This window comes from Ooceraea biroi, chromosome 10 (assembly GCF_003672135.1).
Source record: "Ooceraea biroi isolate clonal line C1 chromosome 10, Obir_v5.4, whole genome shotgun sequence".
In the NCBI taxonomy this organism is placed as follows: domain Eukaryota; kingdom Metazoa; phylum Arthropoda; class Insecta; order Hymenoptera; family Formicidae; genus Ooceraea; species Ooceraea biroi.
The window spans coordinates 3,944,848-3,967,881 of NC_039515.1; the positions used below are offsets into that span (position 1 = coordinate 3,944,848).

At 44.5% G+C, this 23,034-nt stretch overlaps 1 protein-coding gene across 1 annotated transcript in view; it reads left to right on the forward strand.

Annotated features, from left to right (window-relative positions):
- Positions 1-23,034, forward strand: part of LOC105278470 — a 97,768-nt gene that overhangs the window by 59,677 nt on the left and 15,057 nt on the right. The window contains exons 58-99 of the mRNA XM_026972855.1: positions 32-346; positions 548-859; positions 1,706-2,011; positions 2,156-2,473; positions 3,989-4,312; positions 4,597-4,902; positions 5,264-5,596; positions 5,717-6,019; positions 6,278-6,580; positions 6,836-7,153; positions 7,422-7,742; positions 7,912-8,220; positions 8,563-8,889; positions 8,979-9,287; positions 9,393-9,698; positions 9,805-10,122; positions 10,289-10,615; positions 10,689-11,003; positions 11,223-11,546; positions 11,629-11,937; positions 12,015-12,320; positions 12,401-12,715; positions 12,811-13,128; positions 13,408-13,719; positions 13,841-14,170; positions 14,283-14,588; positions 14,728-15,033; positions 15,119-15,436; positions 15,670-15,996; positions 16,095-16,409; positions 16,706-17,032; positions 17,259-17,558; positions 17,648-17,953; positions 18,048-18,365; positions 18,579-18,911; positions 19,047-19,349; positions 19,479-19,814; positions 20,157-20,459; positions 20,603-20,908; positions 20,992-21,309; positions 21,513-21,836; positions 21,911-22,222. Of these exons, the coding sequence (XP_026828656.1) occupies positions 32-346; positions 548-859; positions 1,706-2,011; positions 2,156-2,473; positions 3,989-4,312; positions 4,597-4,902; positions 5,264-5,596; positions 5,717-6,019; positions 6,278-6,580; positions 6,836-7,153; positions 7,422-7,742; positions 7,912-8,220; positions 8,563-8,889; positions 8,979-9,287; positions 9,393-9,698; positions 9,805-10,122; positions 10,289-10,615; positions 10,689-11,003; positions 11,223-11,546; positions 11,629-11,937; positions 12,015-12,320; positions 12,401-12,715; positions 12,811-13,128; positions 13,408-13,719; positions 13,841-14,170; positions 14,283-14,588; positions 14,728-15,033; positions 15,119-15,436; positions 15,670-15,996; positions 16,095-16,409; positions 16,706-17,032; positions 17,259-17,558; positions 17,648-17,953; positions 18,048-18,365; positions 18,579-18,911; positions 19,047-19,349; positions 19,479-19,814; positions 20,157-20,459; positions 20,603-20,908; positions 20,992-21,309; positions 21,513-21,836; positions 21,911-22,222 (13,242 nt within the window). The remainder of the gene's footprint in view (positions 1-31; positions 347-547; positions 860-1,705; positions 2,012-2,155; positions 2,474-3,988; positions 4,313-4,596; positions 4,903-5,263; positions 5,597-5,716; positions 6,020-6,277; positions 6,581-6,835; positions 7,154-7,421; positions 7,743-7,911; positions 8,221-8,562; positions 8,890-8,978; positions 9,288-9,392; positions 9,699-9,804; positions 10,123-10,288; positions 10,616-10,688; positions 11,004-11,222; positions 11,547-11,628; positions 11,938-12,014; positions 12,321-12,400; positions 12,716-12,810; positions 13,129-13,407; positions 13,720-13,840; positions 14,171-14,282; positions 14,589-14,727; positions 15,034-15,118; positions 15,437-15,669; positions 15,997-16,094; positions 16,410-16,705; positions 17,033-17,258; positions 17,559-17,647; positions 17,954-18,047; positions 18,366-18,578; positions 18,912-19,046; positions 19,350-19,478; positions 19,815-20,156; positions 20,460-20,602; positions 20,909-20,991; positions 21,310-21,512; positions 21,837-21,910; positions 22,223-23,034) is intronic.

A 23,034-nucleotide genomic window follows, 5' to 3' on the forward strand; every position in this document is an offset into this window, starting at 1 on the left:
TTGATGTGTAATTTATTTAATGCCATTTTAGTTATGCCGGTGCCACCGGTGGATCCTTGCTTCCCCAGCCCATGTGGACTCTACGCGGAGTGCAAAGTTGTCAATAATCAAGCTGCGTGCTCTTGCTTGAAGAATTATATAGGAATACCGCCTAATTGCCGCGCGGAATGCGTAGTTAATACGGATTGCCCATCGAATCAAGCTTGCATCTCAGAGAAGTGCCGCGATCCCTGCGTCGGTTCTTGCGGCCAGAATGCTGACTGCCGAGTTCAGAATCACATACCAGTTTGCTTGTGTCAACCCGGATATTCTGGTGATCCGTTCACTTTATGCACGATATTTAGAGGTGCGTATTCTTACGTGTCATTACTGAAATGTTCAAAATGGATTCGTATGCATTATCGAAGACAATCGACATTCTTAAAAATATGAAGTATTACTATCTTGCGGTCGATAAAGATAAATAATTTCAAAAAATTACATAAAATGGCAAAATATATTTTTAAGAATTGTACATGCAAATTTCTTTATGCAAATTTCTCTGCAGAACAACCAAAAGTTCCCGAAGATTTGTGCAACCCGTCACCTTGCGGACCTAATGCGGTGTGCAACGAAGGTGTGTGCACCTGTCTCCCCAACTACTTTGGGGATGCGTACTCGTACTGCCGACCGGAATGCACAATGAATTCTGAGTGTCCCCGCGTCAAGACGTGCATCAATCAAAACTGCGTGGATCCTTGTCCAGGCACGTGCGGACGTGACGCGCGCTGCGACGTTGTCAATCACATCCCAATGTGCAGCTGCCCGCCTGGCTATACCGGAAATCCGTTCCTTCTGTGCCGACCACATATACCGGATGGCAAGTTTCTAAATATTATATATATTCTTTAATTCATTTTTTTAATTACTAGTACAACACAGGCGCGCGCTATTTTATTTTTCAATGTTAATAATGTTTTCGAATAATAATATTTATCTATTATTTATTATGTGCACAATTATCACACTCTACCAAATTGTTAACCTCCACGCGAAGACATTTAATACGGCTTTTTTAAGAGTGGATTTGGCATATTGCGAAGAGTTTCCGACGATTGAAAATCCTGAAATGAAAAAGTTCTAGCCCGTAGAAATTTTTTCTTTTTCCGAGCAGTTCTGAGTTGTTGATATCATTATTTTTTATATTGCCTAGAGTTCTCTGCTATTGAAAATACCGTAAACTCGGAAATGAAAAAGTTCTAGCCATTAAAATTTTTTTCTTTTTCCGAGGAGTTCTGGGATAGTTATATTGTTACCAGTACAACACAGGCGCGCGCTATTTTGTTTTTCAATATTAATAATGTTTTCGAATAATAATATTCATCTATTATTTATTATATGCACAATTATCACACTCTACCAAATTGTTATCCTCCACGCGAAGACAGCCGCGCGATGGTAATCTAAACTGAACATAACGCACAACGCGAATCGAGATAACCAATCAGCGTCACGGAAAAGAGGCAATAATGATTTCGATTTGATTTAATACGGCTTTTTTAAGAGTGGATATGTAAAGTAAAAGTAATATAAATCATTCATATTACTTTTATTTTTACGTAAAATATACTTGTTAAGTTTCATTTCTTAATATTCGTTACTTTCGAATTAATTATTGGCGCTTATGATAAATTGACAATACTTTCATTGAACTTTTTATCTGCAGACACTATTAAGCAACCTTGCACACCCTCGCCTTGCGGACCGAACAGCGTCTGCAAAGTTGTTAATGATCACGCCGTATGCTCGTGTCAGCCTGGTCTGGTAGGCAGTCCACCCACCTGCAGACCGGAATGCGTCGTCAGTGCCGACTGTCCGTTGACACAGGCGTGTTTGAACAATAAATGCCAAGATCCTTGCCCGGGCACGTGTGGACAGAACACTAACTGTCAAGTGGTTAATCACAATCCGATATGCAGCTGCTCCGAATCTTACACAGGCGATCCCTTCACTATTTGCTACCCGCAGCCAAGTAAGCCGTTGAAATTTTATTTCTGTTGTCGCAATATTAATTCAACAAATTATAATAAAATTTAATTAGAATTTGTTAATATTAAATTAATAAAATTAAACAATGTAAATGAAATCATTACTTCAATAAAATGCTCGCTTGCAGAAACGCCGGTGACGCCGATGAACCCATGTCTACCATCGCCCTGCGGTCCCAACGCCGAGTGCCAAGTGAGAGGTGACAGTCCCGCGTGCTCGTGCATCGAAAATTACATTGGTCTACCGCCGAATTGCAGACCAGAGTGCACGATCAATCCCGAATGTCCGCCGCAATTAGCGTGTATGCAACAAAAGTGTCGCGATCCGTGTGTCGGTCTGTGCGGTCTGAACGCTCAGTGCTCGGTAGTGAATCATCATGCAGTTTGTGCGTGTCTCGCCGGATACACCGGAAATCCATTCAGCGCTTGCGAACGAGTACCTGAGGGTGAGTACACATCGTATCTTTCATTCTTCTTTTTTCTGTTATCTGTTCCGCAAATTTGTCGCCGTTTGCATGCAGGCGCGACAGGTAAGTGCTTCCATCCCCTTTGTGACTAATGGTAATAAGTCAAGACGGTAACTCAAGAGTTTTCTGTCCGTAACTTGCCATTACTTAATTCGCTATCTTGTTGGCAGTGGAGAATCTTGCAATTTACTGATATATATTTTGAAATAACACTGAAATAACGTTCTAAAATATATTAAAATTAAATGAAATTAAATGAAATGAATAAACAAGAGATTTTTTGAGAGTACTTATCCTATCGAATACTTTCGAAGATCAGCAAAACTTTGAATGTTATTTGATGAGTACCACCGTCCTGTCCCGTTATTATTAGACACTGCGTAGTCTAAAACGTGCATTAGATTGAGCGCGTTCTAACAAAAACATAAGATATAAGAACAATGCGAAAGTGAACGCAGTAATGTTAGCAAAGAGACTCTAATAGAAGGTGACGATGAATCGCGTATGAGGTGGTGGGGCCTATAGATGTTAGGCTCTTAATTGCACTCATCTCCGTAAAATTAAAAGCCAATAACATAGAATTTACGTACATGTGCTGCTGAGTCTCAATGATTAACTGAAGAATATACTACGACACGCACTCACCCCCATGCCTGAGCGTACTGACCCAGACCCCTAACGCAGAAAAGAAATAATGATAGGTAATCACACAGAAATGGTGGCGGGGCCTATATATCCATAGGCTCTCTGCACTTACCCCTAATCGAACACCGAGCAACCAAGCGATAGTATTCCGATCCCTGCGATTAATTGTTGAAACGTTTGCGCACGCACTGACCCGCCCAAGCCATGCCATTGAAGACCCACTCACATATTAAGCACCCTGACCTATGACATATGCTGCGGACCTGCAAATAATAAGTAATCGTACTGCACAAATACCATAGTCGAGTAGATCACATCATCTCCCAGGAAAAATGCTATTGCAACAAACGCAATCCCTTAACTGGAGAGATGATTTAACCAACCTGATGAAAAACACCGCCTGCAACAATAATAAATAGATCTCGAAACAATATAATTATCCCGTCCCCGAAACAATAATATGTCAGTTAACTATCACAATATGTAATAACGTCAGCTACTGTGACCCACCTTGTAATTAACTCGATTAATCGATTCGATGGAATATCGAACTTGCTTGAGGAAACGACTGCTGATAAAATGCGTTACTAAAACCCGCAGATTTTAAGATAAACGAAGAAATATCCGTTAATGATGATAACCCACATTAAAACCACAAGGCTACCGCGTCGCACTACCACGCAAAGCTTGTCGCTTACGAGGAACTCGATTTAATTGAAAGAATGAAGTGTGAAAACGAGAGGATAGACGGAAAGCAGAAGAACCCTTACTTCCCAGCACTAGCTTTGGAATAGAACGCTGCATGTTCGATTATTGTAAGTTTAAGTGAAATCTCTCTTTTTCTATCAGATACGCCCCTAGACATTAGAAAACCATGCGAGCCTTCCCCGTGCGGCCTCAATGCCGTCTGCCGTGAGAACAACGGCGTTGGCTCGTGTACCTGTCTGCCGGACTACCTAGGCGATCCCTATCAAGAATGCAGGCCCGAATGCACGCAAAATTCCGACTGTTTGACGAGAATGGCGTGCGTGAGTCTGAAGTGCCGAGACCCTTGCCCAGGAACTTGCGGAGTGAATGCCCAATGCCAGTCGGTTAACCATCTGCCGATCTGTAACTGCCTCCCCGGTTATACTGGCAACCCCTTCACGTACTGTTCCCTGATAGTCGAAGCCCGTAAGCTTTACTTCTCTATTAGATATTTCGTATATTATATTTTAAAAGCCTGGTTTCTAGCTCAAAAGCCACCGCGAATGTCCAAATTGCAAAATTATTTAAAGAATAGTTAAATTAATCACAGTTTAATTATATTGAATACATTTTTCATAAAAGCATTTATTAAAGCAATAAGTTTAAATTGTTAATCTAAATGAAATTTTTTCGGTGATATTTGTTATTGTCTAGAAATGGTATATTGTTTATGATAAAAAGTCTACGTAACAATACTTTTCTCCACGCAGCCCTCCCGACAAATCCGTGCAGCCCGTCCCCCTGCGGACCAAATAGTAAGTGCCAAGATGTAAATGGTCTCGCCGTTTGTACGTGTCTCCCGAACTTTATGGGCAGTCCCCCCAACTGCCGAGCCGAATGCGTAGTGAACAGCCAGTGCTCTTTGGATCTCGCTTGCATCAATCAGAGATGCACGTCACCCTGCCCGGACCCGTGTGGAATAAACACCCAATGCAAAGTGATCAATCACAGCCCCATCTGCGTCTGCAATCTCGATTATACCGGGGATCCCTTTATAAGATGTTTCCCTGCCCCACGTAAGAACTTTGTCTCTTTCATCAGCTTTGCACCTCAGGCTCATCATCAGCTTCACGCCGCAATTTTTCACGAACGCATAATCCATCACGGCTTAATTTCGACATTGATTGACATCACTAAGAGCGTTACCATCAGCTTAATTTCACGTAATGATCCATCCCATATTCATCCTTACAAATTTCGTCGTCGTATGCGGTACAAATCGCAGTGTTATTCACATCATCATTCATCATCGCAATCTTTCATTCGTAAACGCCATTCTGTCATCGTATTCTCATGAACGCAATTAATCAATTGCTGAGATCAAGATCTCTCGACGTACGTGCAATTCGTTACGTCAGTTTCACTATTGGCTTTCAGAACCGTTGCCAGATTATCCCATAGCCCCCGCAGATCCGTGTGTGCCGTCCCCATGCGGCATGTACGCGGAGTGCAGGAACATCGGTGGCACGGCATCGTGCTCCTGTCTGGCGACCTACAGGGGATCACCTCCCAACTGTCGTCCCGAATGCCGCGTGAATTCCGAGTGTCCGATGAATCTCGCCTGTAGCAACGAAAAATGCAGGGATCCCTGTTTGGGCTCTTGCGCCATCACTTCGTTGTGCACGGTCTACAATCACGTCCCCGTGTGCACTTGTCCCGAGGGATACACCGGTGATCCCTTCAGCAGTTGCTATCCCAGACCGATCACAAGTAAGAGACCTGTAGCGAAAATCCCGAGAGCGAATTCTGACATTCCTCGAAAAAAACATCACATTCAGTAAGATCTCGTTCCGGACTATCGCTCACTTCCGAATCTGTGTTCTTTTGTAGCGACGCCCACGTTTACCGACCCTTGCGACCTGAATCCCTGTGGACCGAATGCACGATGCAACAACGGCGTTTGCACGTGTCTGCCCGACTACCAGGGTGATCCCTACGTGAGCTGTCGTCCCGAGTGCATCATGAACACCGACTGTGCACAAGATCGCGCATGCATACGCAACAAATGCATGGATCCTTGCCCGGGCACGTGCGGCCGAAACGCGTTATGTTCGGTGTACAATCACGTACCCATGTGCACTTGTCCGGCCAGAATGACCGGCAACGCATTTGTCCAATGTTCCATTGTCGAAGGTATAATTGTTAATCAGCGCGATCAACGCAGACTTTAATAATTTTCGCGATGAAAACGTTTCAGTCGCGTTGTATTGATAATGATAATCGTAGCTTCAATCCTCTTGACAATATCACAAAAATATGAATTCTCAATTAACGACGTTCAAACAATTTTCGGAAAGAATCGCTGTTCTACTATTATCGTTATTGATATCGCGTCGATTTGCGTTGTGCCTCTGAGAGCAAAATGAAAGATCACCATCATGTCGGATGTAGATACACCAAAAGGAAATCCCTGCTCACCCGCGCCCTGCGGACCCAACAGCCTTTGCCGCGAGAACAACGGACAACCGGTGTGCTCCTGCGTGGTAGGGTTCCTTGGCGTACCGCCAGCATGTAGGCCGCAATGCACTATCAGTTCTGAGTGTTCCCTGACAGAAGCGTGCAGCAATCAAAAATGCATAAATCCCTGTCTTGGCGCGTGCGGAATCCGCGCTACCTGCCAAGTGATCAATCACAATCCCATTTGCAGCTGCGGAGAGCTCGTCGGAGATCCGTTCATTCGATGCATTCCACGACGTAAGACACGTTCTGGCTTTCTTGAGCAAATATCAGTCGATTTACCAAAAACTAAAATAGCTACAATTTTATTATTTTACATACATGAATTGTTCGATAAAAATTTCGATAAAAATTTAAGAATTTCTATCATAAATATTCTGTTCTATTTTGGATAGCGATTTATCTATTTCGAAGAAATCATAACGCAAAGATCAATTTAAATTCATTTATTTCCAAGCTTTCCTTATCGGCTACATTGTTCTTTTCTATTAGCGCCCGAACCGGTGGAACAAACAAATCCTTGCGTACCCTCCCCTTGTGGACCGAATGCCGAGTGTCGAGTCGTAGGCGAGAATCCTTCGTGCTCGTGTCTAGCTGAATTCCTAGGTTCACCACCCAATTGTAGACCGGAGTGTATTAGCAACAGCGAGTGTCCCTTCCATTTGGCGTGTATGAATCAGAAATGCAGGGATCCTTGCGAAGGCTCATGCGGAGTTAATGCCGAGTGTCGTGTGGTGAGCCACACACCTATGTGTGTTTGTCCCAGTGACTTCACTGGCGATCCCTTCACGCAGTGCACGATAAAACCACGTAAGCATCAATTGACATCACACGCATTTCGGTATAATTAGTATAATTTAACGAGAAAAGAAAGTTTTTATCAATTTATCATGATTATGATTATGATGAATCATAACTTGTGCAAGATCAGATTTCTCTCGTGAATCGTGATGTGATGTAGATCTTTTTCCTAATTTTTCTAATTTTTGTTGTTTTTCTTATTTTTGAAAAGTCGTTGAAGATGATTCGTCTCTAACAAATATTTTTTTTTGTTTATATTGTTTCACTCTCTTTCCAGCTACGCTAATCCCACAATCACCCTGTAAACCATCGCCTTGCGGCTTTAATGCCATTTGCAAAGAACAGCAGGGTGCCGGATCTTGTTCTTGTTTGCCGGATTACGTCGGCAATCCTTATGAGGGATGTCGACCTGAATGCGTTATCGATACGGATTGCATATCTAGTCTTGCTTGCATACAATCGAAATGTAAAGATCCGTGTCCCGGCATTTGCGGTCAGTTCGCCGAGTGCCAAGTTATCAATCATCGACCGAGTTGCACGTGCATTCCCGGTTATAGTGGCAATCCTTTCCAATATTGCACCGTAATGCGTGATATTGGTATGCAATTTACATTTTAATATGAACTTTGCTTTAAATATTACTTTTTTTATATTTAATTCTCTTTTACACTTTATTTAATTTATTAAAACTCAAGTTTTAATAGTATTGAATTATTTCCAAGTAATATTGCTTCAGGAAGATTATTTATATATATTTATTATTCCAGTCGATACCCCAAAAGACGTTTGCAATCCATCACCTTGCGGACCCAACAGTCAATGTCGCGTTATTAACAATCAGGCAGTTTGTTCTTGTCTTCCGAATTTCATGGGTAGCCCACCCGCGTGTCGTCCCGAATGTGTGACAAGCTCGGATTGTCCGCTCACGCTTGCCTGCGTGAATCAAAAATGCCAAGATCCCTGTCCCGGTTCATGCGGCAGCAATTCGAATTGCAGAGTTATCAAGCACAACCCGATTTGCTCTTGCAAGAATGGCTACACCGGCGATCCATTTACCGTTTGCTTCCAAACACCTGGTATGAATTGTCTCTCTCGTCTAACGTTGTCTAAATTTATTTATCTGAACAAATGCATTCGAATCTCGATATAGCGTTTATTTAAAATGTGTTAAAAATATCAAACGTTTGTTTTGAGATCGCGATATAAATTTAATTTCTCCCAAATCAATGAGCAATGATATTTGTCGCTAGTAATTATAGCAAATCTAACTTTTGACATAACAATTTTTTTCGACTTTCGATTCAAATTTGCAAAAACTCTTGCTGTAGCGAGATTGGAATGAAATCACGAGTACATTATTAATTACATTGAATGACAATTTTATATAGCTCCTAGACCACTTGTTCTCATAATTACAGTGACACCGCCTATCGTAAATGATTACGCGCGAGATCCGTGCATACCGTCACCTTGCGGTGCATTTTCTGAATGTCGCGATATAGGAGGGATACCGTCGTGTTCTTGTCTACCAACGTACAGAGGCAGTCCGCCGAATTGCAGACCAGAATGCACGATCAACACTGAATGCCCGGCCAATATGGCTTGCATGCAACAAAAGTGTAGAGATCCCTGTCCCGGTTCGTGCGGCATAATGGCTCAGTGCAGCGTCGTAAATCACGTGCCGATTTGCTCGTGTTTGCCCGACTACACCGGCGATCCATTCGTCGGGTGCTCCATAAGGCCACGTAAGAGACGAAAATATGTGACGATCATAATGATTTTGTTATCATGTCCCATTAATGTATTCGCCTTTTCTCACGCAACGTTATTGCAGCCGTTGTCACGCCAACTGAATCTGATCCATGCATACCCAGTCCTTGTGGATCCAACGCGCAATGCAACAGGGGAGTTTGCACTTGCGTAGCACAATATTTCGGGGATCCTTACAGCGGCTGTCGGCCGGAATGTGTGTTGAATAACGATTGCGCCAATACGCTGGCGTGCGTGCGGAACAGATGTGTAGACCCCTGTCCAGGCATTTGCGGTCAAAACGCCGTGTGCAACGTGTATAACCACGTGCCCATGTGCAGTTGCCCCTCGGGAATGGATGGAAATGCCTTCGTCTTGTGTTCTCCCGTTCAAGGTATTTTTTTGAAATGTAATCAGTGGCGCACCGAGAGTTTCCATTCAGTTTCCGCGTGTCCATTTATATTTCCGTAAGTATTATAAAACCTGGATCGTGTTATAGTGCCCATCGTTAGAGACCCGTGTAACCCGTCTCCCTGCGGTCCGAACAGTCAGTGTCGGCAAAATAACAATCAAGCAGTGTGCAGTTGCATAAGCGGATTTGTCGGAGCACCCCCAACATGTAGGCCCGAGTGCGTAATTAGCTCGGATTGTCCGAAGAACGAGGCATGCACCAACCAGAGGTGCCGCGATCCTTGCCCGGGAAGTTGCGGGCGCAACACGATTTGCAATGTCATCAATCACAACCCCGTTTGCTCCTGCCGTCCTGGAATGACCGGAGATCCGTTTATCAATTGCTTCCCACTTCGTAAGAAAACTACTCTGTCAAGAATATTTTCGAGCGTTAAGTTTTTCGCGCTATCCGATCTGGTTGGTTTAATCACATTAATTAATTGTCGTTGTTACTTTTAAAGCCGCGGAACCATTGCCCGTGCTCAATCCCTGCCAACCATCGCCATGTGGACCAAACGCGCAATGCCAAGTGATCAATGACCAAGCCTCTTGCTCGTGCTTGCAAGAATTTATCGGATCGCCTCCAAACTGTCGATACGAGTGTATTAGCAATAGCGAATGCTCGAACAAACTGGCTTGCATCAATCAGAAGTGTCGCGATCCGTGCGTCAATGCTTGCGGAGTCAATGCTGTGTGCAATGTTGTTAGCCACACGCCCATGTGCGCGTGCACACCCGGTTACACTGGCGATCCGTTCACGCAGTGCTCTCCTCAACAATGTAAGAAAATTAATCACGACTTAATTGCAATATTTAGAAAAATCAAACAACTTAGTTCGAAAAATTGTAAAATTAGTCAAAGATTGGCTTATTACAAGTTTCAAAACTTTTAATTCGCGATTGATATATTTTTTTGAGGATGGATAATTCTGTGCTTTTATTTTAGTCGACATACAGCCTAACGTACCCACGCCGTGTACACCGTCTCCGTGTGGCGCGAACGCGATATGTAGAGTCCAGCAGAACGCTGGTTCCTGCACATGTTCGGCCGATTACGTAGGCAACCCTTACGAAGGATGCAGACCTGAGTGCACGCTCAATTCCGACTGTCCATCTAATCAAGCCTGTATCGGCTCGAAATGCAGAGATCCGTGTCCGGGAACGTGTGGCCAGAACGCGCAATGTTACGTGATTAATCACTCGCCAACTTGTACCTGTTTCGAGCGATACACCGGAAATCCATTCATATTCTGCAATCTCATCCCCGAAGCCCGTAAGAGATCATTAAATCTCCTCTCGTCCGTCTCAGGATAATGATTGTGTGGCTAATATTGATCTTTTTACAGCAATCGTGTCAGATAACATTAATCCATGCCAACCGTCCCCTTGCGGACCTTATAGTCAATGTAGAGCAAGCAATGGTCAAGCTGTTTGTTCTTGTCTTCCAACCTACCTCGGCGCACCTCCAGGTTGTAGACCTGAATGTACAGTTAGCACGGATTGCGCGACAAATCTCGCGTGCGAGAACAACAAGTGCGTCGATCCCTGTCCTAATTCGTGCGGTCAGGGAACGACATGTAGAGTTGTGAACCATAGTCCAATATGCATGTGTAGACCTGGATTCAGCGGTGATCCGTTTGTACGCTGTTCATTCGTCCCACGTAAGCAGAGCAAATTTTATATGCATCGTAACTTTTCCTCCAAAGTTCATTATTCTTGTATTTTAGAAAGATACATGCATTATTATTTTTTTCTAAACATCTTTGCAAAATTTATTTTAATTATATGAAAAGAATATTCATATAATTACATTATACTCTAAGAAAACACCTTTTTAATAATTTTGTCATAAGATTTAGAGATTTTATTTTAAATTTTAGCTACTCCGTTACCGAGCCCGCCCACGGACCCTTGCATACCATCTCCGTGCGGACCCAATTCACAATGTCGCAATATCAACGGTTATCCCTCTTGTTCTTGTATGATCAATTATATTGGTACACCGCCGAATTGTCGTCCCGAATGTGTCATCCCTGCTGACTGTCCGAGCAATCAGGCTTGCATTCGCGAGAGATGTCAAGACCCGTGTCCAGGTTCTTGCGGCTTGAATGCCGATTGCACCGTTCACAATCACATTCCTATCTGCAGATGTATAGACAGTTACACTGGCGATCCCTTTATCGGTTGTCAGCTCGTGCCAGTCAGTAAGTAACACAGAAGTCCTCTTAATTTATAACAACCCTATTCCTTGATACGTTCCAAACTTACAAACTCACTATTACATAGACATCGAGCCGGTGCAGAGACCTGATCCGTGCAGTAGTTCACCCTGCGGGCCCAACGCTCGATGCAACAACGGTATCTGCACTTGCGTACCGAAATACTTTGGCGATCCGTACGTCGGTTGTCGACCAGAATGTGTGCTCAGCACAGATTGCTCAACCGACAGAGCATGCATACGGAACAAATGCGTAGATCCATGCCCGGGTACCTGTGGACAGAACAGTTTGTGTAACGTAATCAATCATACGCCGATGTGCACTTGTCCGCCCGGTACTGCTGGAAATGCTTTCATCTCTTGCGATGTGATGAGAGGTACGATGTCAAGAGCTAAAATAGCCACCCCAGTTATATACTACAAAATATCCTAATGAAATTATTCACTCATGCAGTCCCGCTCGTGACAAGACCGTGCAGTCCGAATCCCTGCGGTCCGAACAGCATATGTCGAGAATTAAATGGACAAGCAGTGTGCACCTGCGCGCCCGAGTTCCTCGGATCGCCGCCCCTCTGCCGACCTGAATGCACCCTCAGTTCTGACTGTCGGCAGAACGAAGCTTGCGCAAATCAAAAGTGCAGAGACCCCTGTCCCGGCACGTGTGGCATCCAAGCGAGATGCGTGGTCGTTAATCACAATCCTGTCTGCTCGTGTCCCGAAAGCTACACGGGCGACCCCTTCATCAGATGCGATGTCATGAGTAAGACTTTCGATTTGCAGTGGGTAACATAAACCCACTGATCGTTTACTAAAGCCGCAACATATTGTCACTCCGTTTAGAACCAGTAATAACTCAGCCAGTGAACCCTTGCCAACCCTCGCCCTGTGGTCCGTACGCTCAGTGCCAGGTTGTCAACGACCTACCGTCTTGCTCGTGCCTACCCGAGTACAAGGGCTCGCCCCCATACTGTCAACCTGAGTGCGTTTCCAATCCCGAGTGCCCTAGCCACCTGAGTTGCGTGCGACAAAAGTGCAGAGACCCCTGCCCAGGTCTATGTGGAGAGAGTGCAGAGTGCCATGTGGTGCAGCACGTGCCTCATTGCGTTTGTGCCTACGGTCTCACTGGTGACCCATATACGCGCTGTATACTGATACGTAAGAAAACCTCCATCAAACGTCCTGGACTGACTTGACTTTACGTTCACGCACTAAGTTCATGCTTAACTCGTTTGCCCTTTATATTGTTTTAGCGCCCAGAGATGAACCAGCACCGTCACCCTGCGCGAATTTCGAATGTGGTACGAATGCAATATGTAGAGAACGAGACAATGTCGCGATTTGCCAATGCACCAGTAACTATATCGGCAATCCATACTTGGCGTGCCGACCCGAATGCGTCATTAATCCCGACTGCCCATCCAATTTGATGTGTGTGAGAAACAAATGCGTGAACCCTTGTGCTGGCATGTGCGGCCAGAACGCTCAGTGTTCGGTTGTCAATCATCAACCGATGTGCACATGTTTCCCTGGATATACTGGAGATCCGTTCGTTACCTGTTCCCCGGATAGTAAGTGTCCTCACTCACGCAGACTCTGATACTTGATGACGACTTGACGAGAAATGTTTTACATTAAGTTACATTAAATTACCTTTTAAAAAGCAGTTTTGATAATTCAGTTATTTTGAAAAGATAACAATAGTTTAATAATTACAAATTACGATTAATTGACAATTTAATCAGATAATTAGAAATTAATGAAGTTGCTTTTTTTAATTTATTATGGATAAATAAAAAATACACGTATGCTTGTCGACGTATTACACTAATACACTAAATTTTTCCCAGAAATAATCTCAGACGAGAATGTTTGCGCCCCGTCACCTTGTGGACCCAACAGTCAATGCAAAGAAGTATCTGGACAGGCTGTCTGTTCATGCCTACCTTCGTACATTGGAACTCCACCTGCGTGTAGACCCGAATGTGTTGCTAGCTCGGAATGCCCCTCACAGTTAGCATGCCAGGACTACAAATGCGTGAATCCCTGTCCAAGCCCATGCGGACTCAATACTAATTGCGTGGTCGTTAATCACAGCCCTATCTGCAGTTGCATGCCCAGTTACAGCGGAGACCCATTCACGATATGCACATTAATTCCACGTAAGAATCCAATATCGAATGCCGAAAATGCCTACATTTCTTAGTCTGTTTTGATACATTCCACCTTTTACCGACATATGTAGTCGCACGACCATCAACCGTAACTCCAAATCTCTTTCAGCCGTAAAACCACCAGTCGCGCTAGACAAAGACCCCTGCGTACCGTCTCCCTGTGGTAGTTTCTCTCAATGTAGAAATATTGGTGGTTCGCCCGCGTGTACCTGTCTGGAAAACTACATGGGCCAGCCACCCAATTGCAGACCCGAATGTACCATACACTCAGAATGCCCGAGCGATAAGGCCTGTATCAACATGAAGTGCGTGGACCCCTGCCCTGGCTCATGCGGTGTCAACGCCCTGTGCTCGGTCATCAACCACATTCCTACATGCAGATGTCCCGAGGGTTATACCGGCAACACCTTCACCCTTTGCCAGATCATCCCAGCGACACGTAAGCGTCACGCGCCACTCGTGTCAGTGGTATCTGACACCCTCGAAATCTCAATATGATGATACGGGCTCATTGATCCCCGCGCCATCAGTACATCGATTATATTTTGCAGCGACTCCGTCTCCAGTTGAAGATGCCTGTGTCCCATCACCCTGCGGTCCCAACGCGGCGTGTTCCGATGGCGTCTGCACCTGTCTACCAGAGTTCCGAGGAGATCCGTACGTAGGTTGTCGCCCGGAATGCGTCCTGAACGCTGATTGTCCCCGCGACAGAGCGTGCATACGTAACAAGTGCCTGGACCCATGCCCTGGCGTTTGCGCCGTTAACGCGGAATGCACCGTGATCGGTCACGTCCCCATGTGCAGCTGCTCCCGAAACATGACCGGCAACGCGTTCGTCCAATGCGTGCCTCTACAAGGTATTCCATATCCCATCATGTATGATAGGAAAGATTGCTCAAACCTGAGAACAGTAGCAAAATCGTGCAAGAGTTTTGCACGCAATTTTCCGTGAAGTATCCACGGAAATTCAGTCCATCATTTTTTTGTGACCATCAGATATGCCGCCCGCCAACCCATGTGTTCCTTCACCCTGCGGTCCGAACAGCGAGTGTCGCGTTATAAACAACCAGGCGGTTTGTTCCTGCATAAGAGGATACCTTGGTAGCCCCCCGACCTGCCGACCCGAATGTATAGTCAGCACGGATTGCCCGCAGACCGAGGCTTGTAGTAATCAAAGATGCACGAACCCTTGTCCAGGAAGTTGCGGAATAGGCGCTTCGTGTCGTGTAGTAAATCACAACCCAATTTGCATTTGTCCTCCCTCACAAACGGGTGATCCTTTCGTTAGGTGTTTCCAGCAACGTAAGTACCGCTCATTGTCGAAGTTTCGGAGGAAATTCGTCGCTCTTTTTCTCTTCTCGCGTTACACGAAATTTTACCCTTTTAGCTCCAGTGCAGGTGCAACCAATCTCGCCCTGCAAACCAGATCCTTGTGGCCCGAACTCTGTGTGTCGACCGCGCGATGACAGATCCGAGTGCGCGTGTTTGCCCGGTTTCATCGGCAGTCCGCCTAACTGCCGAGCGGAATGTGTCAGTAACAGCGAGTGTCCCAATCACTTGGCATGTATCAATCAAAAATGTCAGGATCCGTGTGTCGGCTCGTGCGGCGCGAACGCTAACTGTTACGTTGTCAGCCACACTCCGATGTGCACGTGCATAAACGGTTACACCGGTGATCCGTTCACGCAATGTATCTTCAGGGAACGTAAGTACCGTTCGAGAACAAAGATTGATAAATTCGGTTTTTCAGTAAATAAATTTCGCTAAATTTAACGTTCGATGCTGCAGATAACATTCTACGTATCTCCATTACGAAGGAGTATAGAAATTATTCTTCTCTATTCGTTAAACGCAATATTAATCTAAATAATCGATATTATTATTGAAGATTTACGTCATGCACATTTTTTTTATTAACTTCACGTTATCACTTTTTAGCCACACCATTGCCGCCCACACCCGTTGACCCGTGCACTCCGTCCCCTTGCGGTTCCAATGCAATGTGTAAGGAATTCAATGGTGCCGGTTCGTGTACGTGCTTGCCGGATTACACCGGTAATCCGTACGAGGGATGCAGGCCGGAATGCATCCTGAACTCAGATTGTGCCGCCAATCTAGCTTGCGTAAACACTAGATGCAGAGACCCGTGCCCGGGATCGTGCGGGCGCAATGCGCAATGCCAGGTAGTCAACCACTTGCCGGTATGCAATTGCTATCCCAGATTCACCGGCAACGCCTTCCTGTACTGCAACCCGATTCAGATAGGTGCGACATGTCAAAATTAATTAAATTCCTAGTTGTTCGATCATAATTGTTCGTTCGGCCCGAATTTCTTTGTTGACCGCGAGATACATAATTTTTAGAAGGAGACGGCGCCATTAGTCACCCATGTGAACCATCCCCATGTGGACCCAACAGCAATTGCCGCGTGGTAGACAACACGAGCGTCTGTGCTTGTCTACCTACTTTCTTGGGCAGTCCGCCAAACTGTCGCCCCGAATGCACCGTTAGCGCCGAATGCGCTTTCAATCTGGCATGTATCCAAAATAAGTGTAACGATCCCTGTCGTGGATTGTGTGGCTCCAACACGAGATGCGAGACGATCAATCATAATCCCATTTGCTCGTGCCGACTTGGTTTTACTGGTGATCCCTTCGTTGCCTGTTTCGAAATGCCACGTAAGAAACTTGAATATCTATCTTAAATTAAGCGAAATTAATCAATCTTTAGAAGACCGGGAAAAAGGATGTTTTTTTCAAATTTTGGATTTTATATTATATTAAGAAAAATTCTTCTAATTTTGTATATTCTCAAAGCAAGACACATTTTAGATGCATTATAATGTCTTCTAGTTTTCTAAATATTGATAATTATTTTCTACTATTAATTGAAATTCATTATGTGATTGAAAAACTTATTATCAAAAATAGTTTAGTGAACAAAACGTATATCAGAGGCATTTGTATCTCCATAGCTAAAGAAGACGTTCGTCCAACTGTGTACCCTTGCGCGCCCTCACCCTGTGGACCTTATTCGGAATGTCGCGACATTAACGGCCAAGCATCTTGCGCGTGTATGCCCACGTATATGGGAACGCCACCCAACTGCAGACCCGAATGTTTAATTAATTCAGAATGTCTGAGCAATCAAGCATGCATACAGAAAAAATGCCGAAATCCCTGCGATGGAGTTTGCGGGGTAGGAGCAGTTTGTAACGTGATTAATCATACGCCTACGTGTTCCTGTCCCAATGGGTTCACCGGGGACTCGTTCGTGATATGTAGATTAATTCCCGAGGAAGGTAAGATCGTTAGATAACAAATATTTCGAATGAAAATTACATATTTTCTTGATATTTATGATTTAGAAGTTTCTCAGTGAAAATTTGGAATTGATTCTGAATTGACAATCAGATGAAGAACTTTTTAGAATGAGAACTAAATTTTTTTGTGGAATTCATAATTTGGAAAATTTTCTCTCAAATTCAGCCACCATCGTTGAATTGAACGCTGAAATTAATTTCTCAGATACAACAATCACACCCACGAACCCATGCTCCAATTGCGGTACAAATACGCAATGCCTTAACGGTGTGTGCACCTGTCTACCCGAGTATCAGGGAGATCCGTATCTGGGATGTCGCCCGGAGTGTATTCTGAATTCCGATTGTCCGCGGGACAGAGCTTGTGTTAGGAACAAGTGTCGGGACCCTTGCGACGGAATCTGTGGTCTGAACGCCCTGTGTTCCGTCGTAAATCACATACCGATTTGTACCTGCCCGCCGGGAATGTCAGGCAGCGCGTTTGTAATGTGCTCTCCGATCACAGGTACACGGTCGATTTCGAAATGTGCCGCGTATTTAGCTTTCAATTAAAATTATTCTGCCAGTTGTAATCGTGCTCTTTTCGATATTCAGCACCGGTACCGAAAGATCCGTGCAACCCGACACCGTGCGGACCAAATAGCCAGTGTCGAAAGATAAACGAGCAAGCCGTCTGCTCATGTATCCCCGGATACCTGGACGTGCCACCTAACTGCCGAGCCGAGTGTACTGTCAATTCTGATTGTCCCACCAACATGGCCTGTAATAATCAAAAGTGCATAGACCCTTGTCCAGGAACGTGCGGCATCAGAGCCCAGTGTACTGTAGTTCTTCACAACCCAATCTGTTCTTGTCTCTCCGAATTGACCGGTGATCCCTTCATTCAATGCTTCCCAAGACGTGAGTAGTATATAAATGAGTTCGTTAACCGCATATAACTACTATCGATTGTCAGGGGAAAATTATACTCTTCATGTTTCTTCGTATCTAACAGCGGCGGAGCCTCCAACCCCAGTTAACCCTTGCGATCCATCCCCGTGCGGACTCAACAGTAGATGCCAGGTCGTAAACAACGCACCTTCGTGCTCCTGCTTGCCAGAATTTACTGGCGACCCGCCGAATTGTAGACCGGAATGTGTCAGTAACAGTGAGTGCTCCACACACTTGGCGTGTATCAATCAGAAGTGCCGCGATCCTTGTCCGGGTTCCTGCGGTATCAATTCTGATTGTCGAGTAATAAGTCACACGCCTATGTGCGTTTGCCTCGCCGGATTCGAGGGAGATCCGTTCGTACTATGCAACCCGAAGCAAAGTAAGTGACAATTAAGAAAGTACAAGATGAAGTACAAGATATATATTATCTGTTATCAGTACAATGTTTACACATCTATATAAAAACAATTAATTCTAAAATCACTACTTTGAAGTGATTGAATCTTTGTTCCAAATTTATCTATTTTTTGGAGATTCACACTAGTGCTTAGTACTGCACTCAAAGCAGAAAGTATACTTGAGATTTTTGTAGGTGATGTTACAAGTACTGTAAAACCAACGCCCTGCATCCCATCGCCGTGCGGCTTTAACGCGGTATGTCGCGAACAAAACGGCGTTGGTTCTTGTACGTGTCTATCGGATTACCTAGGCAATCCATACGAAGGCTGTCGACCCGAGTGCACGATAAATACCGATTGCGCCGCGGATCGAGCGTGTATCGGATCGAAATGTCAGAATCCCTGCCCAGGTTTCTGCGGGTACAATGCAATTTGTCAAGTAGTGAATCACGCGCCGTTGTGCACTTGCCAGCCCGGATACAGCGGCAATCCGTTTGTCTCTTGTAACAGAATCGTGCAGGATACGAGTAAGTGTAGTTCGAGCTCTTCAAAGACGCGCAATCTAATAATCGATTCTAAAATATTCAATTTCCGAGATTATTGATTTTTAAAAATTGATTGCGGCATCTCGATTGAAAATCTAATCTTAAACCTTTTTTTAGCACCAGAACGTAATCCGTGCAGTCCTTCTCCCTGCGGACTTAATAGTCAGTGCCGCGAATTAAATGGTCAGGCGATATGCTCTTGTTTGCCCACATTTACCGGAACTCCACCAAACTGCCGTGCCGAGTGCACTGTCAGCTCCGATTGTCCCGTGAACCGTGCGTGCAAGAACCGCAAATGCGTCGATCCGTGCCCGGGCATCTGCGGCATTAACGCGCGATGCGAAGTGATCAATCACAGTCCGATCTGTAGTTGTAACGCAGGTTTCAGTGGTGATCCCTTCGTAACGTGCTTCCAGCTGCGTAAGTATAATACGTTTATTCCCCTTTTATCGCGCACGAGCGTATGATTCTGATAAAATGAAATGTTCTCTGTTTCAAAAAATTATTTTTCTAATTGAAGCAATATTGGAAAAAATTATTCGTTTACAGAGATAGACAAAGACACCCCCTCGACGCCATCAAATCCCTGCGTTCCATCCCCTTGCGGGCCGTTCGCTACTTGCCGCGACAGCGGCTACGCGGGCGTGCCGACGTGCACGTGTATGGAAAATTACATCGGTAACCCTCCGAACTGTCGGCCGGAATGTACTGTAGATTCCGAGTGCAGCAACGATAGAGCATGTTTGAGACAAAGATGCAGAGATCCATGCCCGGGATCGTGCGGTATCGGCGCGCAGTGTCTCGTAGTCAGTCACATGGCTGTTTGTCTCTGTCCAAAAGGCTACACTGGTGACCCGTTCGCCAATTGCTTCCCAGAACCACCTCGTAAGCGCTTATCCTCGCTCAATAGCGTTTATTTTGTAATATATCATCCATGTGCAATCGATGAGAGCAAAATGAGAAATTTCAAATGGAAAAATTTCTTTAATACCTTTTTAAAAACATTTGTCAAGCTTTTGACAACGAAAATCGCGAAATGTGATTTCGTGAAAGGTTCATTTTTAATTAAGTTTTATTTACGCAAAACAATTGTTTTAATCTTATCAAATGGTGATTATTACAAAATAACAATACACATCAGGGTGCTTTAAAACACCGAATGATTGTAAGATTCTGTGCTAAGTCTCTTCGCTCAAACCAGAGAATTCACTTGAGATGTATTTGCAGCCGTACCTATGCCACAAGATCCTTGCAATCCGTCCCCATGCGGGGCGAATGCACAGTGTCGCGATGGAGTATGCACTTGCCTGCCCGAATATCGCGGTGACCCTTACTCCGCGTGTCGACCCGAATGCGTACAAAATCCAGATTGTCCATTGGACAGGGTTTGCCTTCGCAATAAGTGTTATGATCCATGTACTGGAGTCTGCGGTCAGAACGCGAAGTGCACAGTTATAAATCACACCCCAATGTGCTCTTGCCCAGATGGAATGTCCGGCAATGCGTTCGCAGTGTGTTTCCCGATCAAAGGTAAATTCATCAATAATTATTTAAAAATAAAATTCGACCGAAATCGAATGTATCGTTGTATAAAAATCATTCCATTAGAAGATATTTAATTTGCCCGGAAATATCATTCGAAGGACACGATGTCAACCATGTCGCTTTTGCAGATACCACCGTCGAAAACCCCTGTAACCCATCACCCTGCGGACCAAACAGTCGATGCCAGAACATTAATAATCAAGCGGTGTGCTCATGCATACTCGGATTCATAGGAAACCCCCCTGCCTGTCGACCAGAGTGCATAGTCAATACCGATTGCGCGCTCAACGAAGCCTGTATCAACATGAAATGCGGCAATCCCTGCCTTGGAGCATGTGGCATATCTGCACGTTGCCAAGTGCTGAATCATAATCCAATCTGCACCTGTCCCCCTGTGTTTACCGGCGATCCGTTCATACGTTGCATACCCAGACGTAGGTCTTTTTCGATTAATCGCAGGGATCCGTAATCCCAGAATTCCGTAATGCCAATCTACATATATTTTTTTATATTAAAGCGGAAGATGTGCCGGAACCAATAAACCCATGCCAACCATCGCCCTGTGGTCCCAATGCCCAGTGCCAAGTCGTCAATGATGCACCATCGTGCTCCTGCGTGGCGGAGTTTATCGGAACGCCGCCGAACTGCAGACCGGAATGCATCATCAATAGTGAATGCCCAAGCCATATGGCGTGCATTAATCGCAAATGCAGAGACCCATGCCCCGGATCGTGCGGCGCCCTCGCCGACTGCCACGTTGTTAATCACGTGCCGACTTGCACGTGTCGCGTCGGTTACACGGGCGACCCGTTCGTCCAATGCACGACTATGCCCAGTAAGTTTGCAGCCAATTTCTAGATATCTCCCTTGAACACCTTGATGAATTATCGTAGTCCCTTCCTGTCAAGAAGCTCTGTTAATACTTTGATTTTATTACAGCATCATAACTGTCGCACTTTATTAATGGACTCTGTTATAGTCGCGAGAATGAATCCATGAATTGATACTCTGGACAGGATAAAGCTATGTTTCTTCTAGGTCAACCACCACCGGCACCAAGTCAACCCTGCCAGCCGTCCCCCTGCGGAACGAATGCCGTATGTCGTGAACAAAACGGCGTTGGTTCTTGCACATGCTTACCCGAATACATTGGAAATCCCTATCAAGGATGTCGTCCCGAATGTACCATTTCCTCGGACTGTCCCGCGCATTTAGCCTGCATCGGCTCCAAATGTCAGAATCCGTGTCCCGGCTCATGCGGCGCCAACACTAATTGCCAAGTCGTCAACAATGTGCCTGTTTGCACTTGCATCTCCGGTTATACCGGCAATCCATACGTAAACTGTCTTTATCAGATTCCTAGTAAGTAACGTTAAATGCCCGCTGCGATAAAAAAATGAAGCAAACTGTAAACCCGCAACATTACGTAATTATAGCTGCCGATGAAGAACGTGAACCATGCAAACCATCCCCTTGCGGTCCTAACAGTCAGTGCAATAATAATAACGGTCAAGCTGTCTGCACCTGTTTACCGCAATTCATCGGAACTCCACCGAACTGTAGGCCGGAGTGCTTAGTAAATTCGGAATGCGGTCCAAATCGAGCGTGCGTCAATCAGAAATGTATAGATCCCTGTATCGGCACTTGCGGCCGTGATGCCCAATGCAGGGTTGTACACCACAGTCCCATTTGTGTCTGCGCGAACGGCTTCACCGGTGATCCTTTCATCTACTGTTTCGCAATGCCGAGTATGTTCTACATGAGTACTATTACAGATTGATCAGCAACTAAATCAGAAACTGATTGATTCCTTTTATGAAATTTCCGAAGGAACGCGATAATATTTAAATCACAGTTTTATATACAGGGTGTCCCGGGTTTTAACCGACAAACTGCGGGAGCATATTCTACTAGTGGAAATAAAAAAAAATTCTTATATCGAGTTTGCTTAGAAATACTTTATTACAAAGTTATAAATCAATATTGAAAAGAAATATGAGATAAGTAACAACGGAACATAGTGTAGAATTTGGAAGGTCGAAGATGTTTATGTTATGTGTATTCACCGATTTAACGCCTCTTGATTTTTATTTATGGGGAACTTTAAAAAATAAAGTTTACAGTACAGAAGTAATCTCGCTTGAAGATTTAAAGCAACGAATTACTAATTCAGTTACTGAGATGCAACAAAATTTTCAGGAATGTCGTACCGTAACAAATTCTGTACTACGTCGATGTCTAGCTTGTATCGATGTGCAAGGACAACATTTTGAAATGCGTCACTAAATCAGTGCGTACATAATTTTTATTTTTGTGAAAAAATCCGTTGTTACTTATCTCATATTTCTTTTCAATATTGGTTTATAACTTTGTAATAAAGCATTTCTAAGCAAACTCGATATAAGAATTTTTTCTTATTTCCACTAGTAGAATATGCTCCCGCAGTTTATCGGTTAAAACCCGGGACACCCTGTATAAAAATAAGAAAAAGAGAATATACGTGTATTTTTCTTCGATATAATTTTACATGGAAGGAGCTATTCGTAATGTTTACTTTATT